General features: G+C 36.8%; 1 protein-coding gene across 1 annotated transcript; it reads left to right on the top strand.

The window, feature by feature from the left end:
- Positions 1-513: 513 nt before the first annotated feature.
- On the top strand, positions 514-980 carry LOC111536667 (NADH dehydrogenase [ubiquinone] 1 beta subcomplex subunit 4-like). The gene has a single exon (XM_023203099.2). It carries the CDS (start codon positions 531-533, stop codon positions 918-920), a length of 390 nt encoding a protein of 129 aa, XP_023058867.1. The 5' UTR covers positions 514-530; the 3' UTR covers positions 921-980.
- Positions 981-11893: the final 10913 nt, after the last annotated feature.

Genomic DNA, 11893 nt, shown 5'->3' with positions numbered 1-11893 from the left:
ATAAAATCATTCACAGATTCTGGGGATGAGCATATGGATATATCTCCTTGGAGGCCACCATTCAACCCACTATAAGGGGAGACTAAAAGGAATAGCAGAGTGGCAATATTTTTAAAATAGTGACTATTTATTTTTCAGAATTGAAGAAATACAAGAATTTTCACATAGAAAGTACACACCAAGAGGCAAAAAAGATAAATAAAAATGATTCTACATGTACACACATCACAGTGAAAATGAGGGACATTTAAGAGATTAATCTTAAAAGCTACCAGACAGACTAGACTGTCTATAGATAAATGATTATACTGACAGCAAATTTTCATCAGCTATACTATATGTCAGGAAACAATGAAATAAAATTGTGAAGGAAAAGGACTTCTAACATAAAATTTATCTTCATTTAAACTATCATTCAAAAGTGATGATTGATTAATTTTTTATACATACAAATATAAAAGAACAGATTTGCACACAAATACTTGCTTTAAAAATAATTAAAACAGGCAGTTGTGCCCTGGGTCGCCAAGATGTCGTTCTCAAACTATAAGTCGTCGCGCCTGGCCGCTCTGCCCGAGACCCTCGACCCAGCTGAATATGACACATCTCCGGAATCCCGGCGGGCACAAGCCCAGTGGTTGGCCATAAGAGCCTGGCTGAAACGAGAGTACCTGCTTCAGTACAACGATCCCAACCGCCGAGGGCTCATCGAAAATCCTGCCTTGCTTCGTTGGACCTATGCAAGAACAACAAATGTCTATCCTAATTTCAGACCCACTCCTAAAAACTCACTCATGGGAGCTCTGTTTGGAATCGGGCCCCTCATCTTCCTGTATTGTATTATCAAAACTGACAGGGATAGGAAAGAAAAACTTATCCGGGAAGGAAAATTGGATCGAACATTTCAGCTCTCACGTTAAGTCTGGCAATGATGACTATATGTACTCCTGCCTAAATAAATCGTCTATTAATCATTAAAATAATAATAATAATAATAATAATAATAATAATAATAATTAAAACAGGTACTTCAGCAAGAAGAAAAATAAACCGAGAATTAGGAGGTAAGGTGGAAGAAGAAACATGAAATGAAAGAAAGTTGAGATGAAAAATAAAAGAAATCAGAAAATATGCTGTTAAATCTAATTATCTAATGACTGGAAACCACTAATTTTTGTGATTAAACAAAAAGTTGGAGAAAAAAAGACATAGTATGGAAAAAACAAAAGTGGAAACAAAAAATCTGGAGGATAAAAAGATGAAGAGAGAGAATGAAGAATGATGGGGGAGAAAGAAAATCGTCTTTGAAGGCAACATAGAAAAAAATGTCCTACAAATGTGAAAAACATTTGGTTCAGTCATTTCGCTTCTAGAAATTTATCCTAGGAAAATAATTAAGACATATGTAAAAATTTGGTTCCATAACGGTGGCCATTATTGGATAAAGATCTAACAAAAGAAAATTTAATAAATAAATTATGAAATATTAAGACGGTAAAATATTATGTAACACTTAATATTTTATGTAAATACTTGGCATGTGAATATTTTTCCGATACATTGTTAAGTAAAAGAATACTGTTTACAAACCAATATTGACCATATGATCCCATTAAAAAATACATGCATATACGCATTGCAAAATATCTGAAAGTTTCCATGCCAATATAGTTAATACAGTTATCTCTGAATGGTGAGATTGTTTTTTAAATGTTAATCAATATGCTTAACAATCTGTATTTCTATTTTTACAATGAATATATGTTGCTTTTGTAATAATATTTATTTATGGGGAGCAATTCTTCTTAGAGGAAAGGGGGGTATATTAGTTTTCCATTGCTGTACAGCAAAATACCACAACTTTAGCAACTTAACAAAAATAACATTTATTTCTATGAGTCAGGAGTTTGGGCATGGATTAGTTGGGTTCTCTGATCATCATTTCACTAGGCTGAAAGCAAGGTGTTGGCCAGGGCTGATATCTCTTCTAAAGCTTTGTGCTCTCTTCCAAGATCATGTGGTTATATAGATAGCATTCGTTTTCTTGCAACTGTTAAACTCATGGTGACTGCCTTCAAGGTCAACAGAAATCATGTCTGTAGCTTCTGTTTGTCTCCTTTAAGAGCTAACCTGATTAGGTCAGACTCACCTAGGATAAACTCCCTTTTGTTTGACCCAAAGCAACTGATCAGGAATCTTAATGGTATCCGCAAAATCTCTTTTGCCATCATAACCCCAAGCCCCACCCATTATCAAGGGGAGAGTATTTGATCCCCTAAGATTCTGCTCTCTTCTTTCCTAACTGAATAAACTGGAAAATGCTAATTCTTCTTCAAAGTTCATTATTGAAAATGTGCTTCTGTAACGAACCTCTAGGAGATGTCTTTTTTCATTCCATAATTTCACCTCCCAGTTTGGTGTGGGGAACCTAGCTATTTCAATACAAGCATGGTATTTATTTATTTATTTATTTATTTATTTATTTATTTATTTATGCAGGCTAAAAGCTGAATTGCCAAAAGAAATAAATCAAATACAGCCTTTTGAAAATTAAACCTATTATGCTAAGCTGATGTATTCTCAGAGAGGAAAAGAGCAAAACACTTGGAACTAATGGAATTGGCTGAGCACCTGGATTTTTAAAAGGCCATGGACCATTTCCTGGCTGACCCTCACATGGCAGTAAATTGTAGTGGCATCTGAGTAATACAGATACATATCCTTGACATATACTAGTCACAATCATAACGTTTTAGGTAGTATTTATTATGATTTTTTTCAGCTTGAAATGTGCAGAACACATACTCAGAAATGAAATGTAATATTGGATAATTTTTTCAAAATGGATTGGGTTAGTAGAAGGTAACCAGAATGTTCCCTAGCAACAATAACATTAGCTGATTTATTAACATTAGCAGATTTATGAACATTAGCATTAGCCAGCAGAATCAGACAAAGCAGCCTTGACAAAATTTAAGCTGACAGGAATGCCATATTGTTGAACACCAACTTATTAGGACCAAGAAAACAAAAGGTTCAACCAATCGTCTCTTTAATTTAGGCAGTTGTTACACAAGGCTTTTCTATTATTTTCTTTCTTTATTAGTAACTTACAACTTGGACCTGGGAACTTAATTATATCTTAGACTTTATTAATTTTCAAAGAAGTCTAGAAGTGTTTTGAAAACACTTATCCACAGAAATTATTAGGATGCTTGAACCTTTCATTTATCATTGTTAAAGGAAAGTGCCTGATGAAATTTTGGATAGTATTTACAAAGCTGCTTTGCTGTCCTGTGGATAGAGATGCTTATGTGTATTGATATCAAATCATGGTCAAATTAGCCAAATTAAAAATAGTTTGTTTTCGTACACAACTCACATACATGTGGGAGTGCTCAGTTATGAGTACCTGAAAGGGATGGTTAGAATCTGTGGCTTACATATCTCACTTAGTAGGGGAAAGGGAGAGGTGAAATGGCTTCTATGGGAAGAACAAATAGATTTATCTAGGAAACATAAATAGGCTTCCACAGAAAAAAGCAAGAGATAAGAAAGTTTGTGATAATGTGTGTCTATGCAGGTACAAATGGTCTTACTATCTCCTTCATATCCATGAAACTCCCCAAGAGAGAGGATTTATGGTAGGTTTAGTCTTAGTTTCTCTCCTGGTAATGGAAACCACCCCAAGGAGGGAATTTATGGCAGTTTTCATTTTTCAGAAATTTCTTCACCATGTAAGAAAGCTCTAAGAAGGCTTCTTTCTGTATTTATTGAATCTCAAATGTCTTCAGCATAAAATAACCTTTATAACAACTCTGGGGTTCTCAGTGAAAGCCATTCTGGAATGGAGTGTGTTCAGGCATTAAAAGTCAGAGCACTACCAATTATACCTCAATAAAGCTGTGGGGAAATGTCAAAGAAGGTATTTTCATTCTAAAGGAGTTAGGCAAATAGAGCAAGAATGTATACAAATAATTGGGCAAAGCACATTGTATATCAGATACTCATGAAAACTGAAGGCAACATTTTTTTTATTGTCCCTCTGTTCAATAATAGTGATACCAGGCACACTTTCCTATCCTTGAACTGGGACCAGGCATTGAAATTTAGCTACTCATCTCAGGAATACTTGCTTTTGGAAGGGAAAATAGTATGATCATCAAGATTCACTTCAAGATACTCATTATTGCTGTGTTCGACAATCTCAGGCTATTATATCATAAACTCTATCCAATATATATCAGATCCCTGCCTTTACGTCACCAAGGAATCACCCATGCCAGGCCTAAAACCCCCAAACACCCTAAAAAACCCTGTTTCTAATTTATCCATTTTGAGATAATGCTGAGACTATCAAGGTAGTGTTCTCTCCTACCAGAGTAAGTCTTACAAACTTAGCATTGTTTGTCCAATAAGTTTTTCTGGTATCTGTCAAAATTGTGAAATATTGAAAAATAAGCAAAAGATTGCTAGATGTCCTTTGAAAGCAATGCTAGATATTGTGTAGGGGACCTTTAGGGATTATCTGTCTCTACTAAAATCTATACTTTTTACTCTCTTTGAGCTATTTTATAATACTGTATGTTATAAAAACTGACAATTATGCAAATTATTATATTTTATAAAGTGATTTTCTTTTTTATTTTTGTTTTAGATTCAGGGAATACACGTGCATGTTTGTTACATGGATATATTGCACAATGGTAGGAATTGTGCTTCTAGTGTATCTTTCACCCAAATATTAAGCATCGTATCCAATAGGTAATTTTTTAACCCTTACCCCCCTCACTCTCCCCTTTTTGAATCCCCCATGTCTATTATTTCCAACTTTGTATCCACGTGTACCCACTGTTTAGCAAGATGCAAATGAATTTTTCTGGTTGAGGATACAACTGATTGAAGAGATTATTCCAAACATATATACATACATATATATGTATATGTGTATATATGTGTGTATATGTATATATATGTACATATATATGTATGTACTTGGGCTTGGGCTTGATTTTGAATCATTGCTCTAACACAAGCACTACTGTCGCTTTCATCCAATTTAGTTATCAATGAGAAATCCCTGCCTTACGACTTCTAGTTTCTTGCTCTCCTGTTCAATAACCCTATCCCCATAGCTCACGCTCAGTTAGTTAGCTAGTTGATTATTTTCTGTCTCAAGGTGGGAACGTTCCTTTTCATTTCACACCCTTTCCTCACCACCCCTTATTGAACAGATGAAGTTATCTATTGGGCAGCTATTGATCTCACTCCCTGGTATACAAAAGAAAAAGAATGACAACTAGATTTGAATTCAGAAGAGCTATGTTTATGTCCATATTTATTTTTTTCCATGTTGCCTTACATAATAAATTTAACATATTTGGACTATTTTCTTCATTTATATAATAGTGATAACAGAGTCTTCCTCACACTTTTGCTGACATTAAATACAATATGTGAGAATGCTGACATTAAATACAATATGTGACATTAAATGCAATATGTGAGTAATTAGTAAATTTTGATGTTACTTTGTCCCCATTTTTTTAAAAGTTTGACTGGGAAATATTAGCAACTTCTGAATGCAGGGGCTAAATAATGGATCATTCTGAGATGGAGAAAATTTAAGGATTAAAGACATATTTTAATCAGTTAGCTTTTCTTCACTCTAGCAACATCAATTTTCTACCTTCTGGAAAGATTGTTTATTTGCATTTATAGTTAGAACTTTGGTGAAAATTGTAAGTAATATTAATAAATAAAAATTGATTACATGCATATAAACAACTCTAAGGAACTTGTTCAGGGTCAAAATGCCAGTGGTGTACATATAGTATACCAGTATCTCAATGTATCTATATAAATTGAAGTTGGGGTATGACCTGGTGGGTCAACAAGATAAGGCTGAGTCTAATAACTGCAGGAAGACTCGCAAACTAAAAGGAAAGAAGCTAATAAAGGGCCAAATATCTACACTCTGGTCAGGATAAAGATGGCCACGTTCAATTCTTCTGAATAGTAGTTGTTTTCCTTATGGGTAAAAATCTAATGTCCTTCTACTAAACTATGAGCTTTAATTTCTAGGATTTTACATGGAACAGGTTGTTTCTTCAAAAAGCCTTTGTGAAAGAATATGTCAGCTCCCTACTTGCATTTTATTTTCTGCAAAGTATTAAAAGGCACCATGGACATCTCTATAGCTAATGCTGGGAACATTAATTTAATAAGAACCTGCTAATATTTCTGAGGTTTCCGTAGCAAAGCCCAATACAAATAGTATTTCATTGTATTCAATATTTCTTTGTATCACTTAGAATTTGTTACCAGACGGGGGTCGGGGGGGGGGGGGGGGGGCGGGCGGGTGGCTCACGCCTGTAAACCCAGCAGTTTGGGGGGCGTAGGCAGGAGAATCACTTGAGCCCAGGAGGTCACGACCAGCTCAGGCAAGATGGCGAGACCTCGTCTCTACAAAAAAATTTTTTTAAATTTAGCCAGGCATGTTGTCGAGCGCCTGTAGTTCCAGCTATTCAGGCGGCTGTGTTGGGAGGATCCCTTGAGCTCAGGAATTTGAGGCGACAGTGAGCTACAATCGCACCACTGCACTCCAGCCTGGGCGACAGAGACCCCGTGTCTAGAAAACAACAACAACGACAACAAAATAAAGTTTGCAACCAGATTAAATGAGAAATGAGGATTCAGGACTCGAGGACTTGGATATTTTGCACAGCTTTGTAAAGTGTATACAAATGTGAAATTACGAGAGAGACACTTTTCTCCATTCCTGTTCTTCAAATTGAACTTTCACAAAAACCTGTCCCAAATCTATAACAAAATGCTGAATTCAGACTTTTTGTACGTATAATATAAATAAAAATACATTACATGGTTTTCAAAAGTCTGGTGTGCGACATGTATATACTTAACTGATTATTTTTCTGCATAAGTGAAATTGGCAAAGTCTTCTATTCAAAGCAATTCATTAATTTCACGATATTCTATTTTTTAATTATTATTATTTTTTTTTATTTTAGGGCCGGGCGTGGTGGCTCACACCTGTAATCCCAGCACTTTGGGAGACCGAGGTGGGTAGATCACTTGAGGTCAAGAGTTCAAGCCCAGCCTGGCTAACATGGTGAAATCCCGTCTCTACTAAAAATAAAAAAATTAGCCGGGTGTGGTGGTGCGTGCCTGTAGTCCCAGCTACTCTGGAGGCTGAAACAGGAGAATCGCTTGAACCGGGGAGGCGGGAAGGTGGAGGTTGCAGTGAGCTGAGATCATACCACTGCACTGCAGCCTGGGCAACAGAGCGAGACTATGATTAAATATATATATTTATATATTTATTATTATTATTTGAGACGGAGTCTCGCTCTGTCGCCAAAGCTGGAGTGCTCTGTCGTCCAGGCTGCAGTGCAGTGATGCTATCTCGGCTCACCTGCAACCCCCACCCTCCCTCTCTGGTTCAAGCGATTCTCCTGTCTCAGCCACCCAAGCAGCTGAGATTACAGGCGCCCGCCACCGCACCTGACTAATTTTTGTATTTTTAGTAGAGCCGAGTTTTCGCCATGTTGGCCAGGCTGATCTCAAACTCCTAACCTCAAGTGATCCGCCCGCCTCCGCTTCCCAAAGTGCTGGGATTATAGGTGTGAGCCACCGCGCCCGGCCTTCATAACATTTTTTCCACAAATAAAATTACATTGTTCCTGAAACAATACACTATTTTGCATAGTCAAGCAGTTTTGCATTTTACTAGAATTTATAAAAACCTTGTCAATGTTTATAAGATATCTTCTACAGGGTTTCAACAATGTTACATGATTTTGCAGTGCACAATTTGTGGCAGTGAGAAAAGTTCAGTGTAAAAACATCATAGCTAAAATAGAGCCAAAGCAACATTAGTAACAGAGATAGATGCCTTGAGAAGAATGATCCCATACTACGTTAACACGGAGCTATGCCAATTTAATTTTGATGGCAATTACTAAAAATGATATGAGTGAGTTTGGTATAAGAGTCACAGTCATTTTAAAATCTCTGAATATTTGTAGTAACCACCAGAAAAATGATAGGCAATAGTTTAATCATGCATTTACTATCCCTTAGGTCACAGTCAATATCCTTGATCAGAATAAAATTGGTTAACATGATTTCTTGGTTAAGAAAATCCCAATTTGGGAAAATAGGCCCAACAGGGAAATGAAATTAAGGTCAACTGAGGTCCAATTCAGTATTCTTAAGTTGCTATTTTCACTCCTCCAACAATTTACTATTGAGCTGTCGGTCATTAACGGGAGGGGTTACATCTTACCTATCTGAAATTTTGGCTACCAATATAAGGTTATTTTCACCACCACTGAGAAAGACCTTCAGACCAGAGGTTTCCAAATTAGACATGTACATCCCAGGACATGAACAAGACCATGAAGTATGAGAAGGAAAACAGAAAAACTGTTATTTATATTTTTTATTTCTTTTGTTTTTATTTTTTTACTTCGTTTTATTTTTTACCTTTTATTTTTGGTTCAGGGGTACATGTGCAAGTTTGTTATACAGGCGAACACATGTCACAGGGGTTTATTTCTTAAAATTGCTTTATCAAGTTACAGTTTATGTACCATAACATTCACTGGCTTAAAGTGTGAAAGCCAGTGGTTTTTAGTATATTCAGATTTGTCCAACTGTCATTATAATCTAATTTTAGAACATTTTCATTACTCCACAGATACCTCATTTCTATTAGCAGTCACCCCCATCCCACCTTTACCTGATCTCCAGGCAACCACTAATTTACTCTTTCTCTATATACAGATTTTCCTATTCTAGACATTTTATATAAGTGGAATCATATAATTAGTTTTTTATGATGGACTCTTTCACTCAGCAGACCATTTTCAAGTTTCATCCATGTTGTAGCATATATCACTACTTCATTGTTTCAATGCCAAAAATATTTAATTGCACGGATATACCACATTTTGATTATCCATTTATCAGCTGATGAAAACTTGGGTTGTTTCCATTTTGGGGTAGTATGGTTAATGCTGCTATGAGCATTGATGCAAAAAGTCTTTGTTAGTACAAATGTTTTCAATTCTCTTGAGCATACATCCTTAAACAACATGGGGTTTAAGAGTGCTGACCCCCTGCACAGTCAAAAATCTACAAATAACTTTCAACTCCCTGAAAACTTGACTACTAGTAGCCTATTGTTGAGGAAGCCTTGCTGATAACAGTTGATTATCACAAACTTTCTATGTGATATATATTATATACTGTATTATTACAATAAAGTAAGCTGGAAAAAGAATGTTATTGGGAAAATTATAAGGGAGAAAAAATATATTTGCTATCATTAAGTGGAAGTAGATTATCATAAAAGTCTTCATCCTCATCATCTTCACATGAGTAAGCTGAGGAGGAAGACAAGGAAGAAGAGGGGTTGGTCTTCCTGTCTTGGAGTGGCAGAGTTGGAAGAGGTGAAGAGGAGGTGGAGGAGCAAGAACATTCATTGAAACTTTTATTGAAAAAAAATTCTGCATATAAGTGGACTTGGGCAGTTCAAACTGATGCTGTTCAAGGGTCAACTGTACACCTTAGGAGTAAAATTTCTGAACCACAGGGTAACTCTGTGTTTAACCATTTGAGGAACTACCAGACTATTTTCCGTAACAACTGCACTGCTTTACATTTCTACCAAGAATGTATGAGGGTTTACATCTCTTCACATTCTCACCAACACTTGTTATTTTCCATTTATTTGATTATATCCACCTAATACGTGCACAGTGGTATCACATTGTGAGTTTGATTGATATTCCTCTGATGACTAAAGATGTTGAGAACTTTTTCATGTGTTTATTAGCCATTTATATGTCTTATTTGAAGAAATATCTATCCAAATTCTTTGGACATTACAAAGTGTATACTTTGGCCAGGCACGGTGGCTAAAGCCTGTAATCCCAGAACTTTGGGAGGCCAAGGTGGGCGGATCACCTAAGGTCAGGAGTTCAAGACCAGCCTGGCCAACATGGTGAAACCCCGTCTCTACTAAAAATACACAAATTAGCCAGGCGTGGTGGCAGGCGCCTGTAATCTCAGCTACTCTGGAGGCTGAGGCAGGAGAATCTCTTGAACCCAGGAGGTGGAGGTTGCAGTGAGCCTAGATCGTGCCATTGCACTCCAGCCTGGGTGACAGAGGAAGCTTCCATTAAAAAAAAAAAAGTACATACTTCATTTTTATTTTTACTATTTTATTTTTTAATTGGCAAATAAAATTGTATGTATTTATTATGTACAAAATGAGGTTTTTTGTTTTTGTCTTTTGAGACAGAGTCTCGCTCTGTGGCTCAGGCTGGAGTGCAGTGGAGCGATTTTAGCTCACTGCAACCTCCGCCTCCCAGGTTCAAGCAATTCTCCTGCCTCAGCCTCCCGATTAGCTGGGACTAAAGGCACGTGCCACCATGCCCAGCTAATTTTTGTATTTTTAGTAGAGACGGGGTTTCACCATGTTGGCCAGGCTGGTCTTGAACTCCTGACCTCAGGTGATCCACCCACCTCGGCTTCCAAAGTGCTGGGATTACAGGCATGAGCCACCACGCCTGGCCCAAAATAATGTTTTGAAGTTTATATACACTATGGAGTGACTAAATCTAGCTAATTAACATACACAGTACCTTACATAGTAGTACTTTTTGTGGCGAGAACATTTGACATTCACTCTCTTAGTATTTTTCAAGAATACAACATATTATTGTTAACTATATTCACCATGTTGTACAATAGATCTTCTGAACTTACTTCCCCTGACAATTTTGTGTTCTTTGACCAACATCATCCCAGCTCCCTCTCGCAACCACCCTGACTCTGGTAACAACCATTGTACTTTCTAGTTCTATGAGATCAACTTTTTTAGATACTTCATTTGAGTACAATCATGTGGTATTTGTCTTTCTGTGTCTGGTTTATTTCACTTAACAAAATTTCCTCCAAGTTCATCCATGTTACTGTAAATGACAGGATTATCTTATTTTTAATGGCTGAATAGTATTCCATTGTGTATATATTCCATATATCCATTCATCTGTTGATAGACAATTAAGTTGATTCCTTATCTTGGCTATTGTGAATAATCCTGCAATAAACATTGGAGTGAGTATTCTCTCTTCACGATCTTGTTTCCAATTCCTTTGGCTATATAGGCAGAAGTGGAATTGGCAGATCATATTGTAGCTCTATTTTTAATTTTGGGGGGAATCTCTGTACTGTTTTTTTTATCATGGCTGCACTAAATTTACATTACCACCCACAGTTTGCAATGGTTCTCTTTTTTCCCACATAGTCGCCAACATTTATCTTTTGTCTTTCTGATAGCAGCTATTCTAATACGTCTTAGGTGATATCTCATTGTGGTTTTAATTTGCATATCCCTGATTAGTGATGTTGAACATTTTTTCGTTTTTTTTTTTTTTTGAGACGGAGTCTCGCTCTGTCGCCCAGGCTGGAGTGCAGTGGCCGGATCTCAGCTCACTGCAAGCTCCGCCTCCCGGGTTCACGCCATTCTCCTGCCTCAGCCTCCTGAGTAGCTGGGACTACAGGTGCCTGCCACCGCGCCCGGCTAGTTTTTTGTATTTTTTAGTAGAGACGGGGTTTCACCATGTTAGCCAGGATGGTCTCGATCTCCCGACCTCGTGATCCGCCCGTCTCGGCCTCCCAAAGTGCCGGGATTACAGGCTTGAGCCACCGCGCCCAGCCTGAACATTTTTTCATATACCTGTTGACCTATTTGCCTGTGTTCTCTTGAGATATATGTATTCAGGCCCTTTCTCTATTTATTTATTTATTTATTTATTTATTTATTTATTTTTTTATTTTTTTATTTTTATTTTTTGGCCTT

Source organism: Piliocolobus tephrosceles, chromosome 12, assembly GCF_002776525.5.
Source record: "Piliocolobus tephrosceles isolate RC106 chromosome 12, ASM277652v3, whole genome shotgun sequence".
In the NCBI taxonomy this organism is placed as follows: Eukaryota; Metazoa; Chordata; class Mammalia; order Primates; family Cercopithecidae; genus Piliocolobus; species Piliocolobus tephrosceles.
Note: the sequence above shows the minus strand (reverse complement) of the source record. Positions and strands in the feature narration are given on the sequence as shown.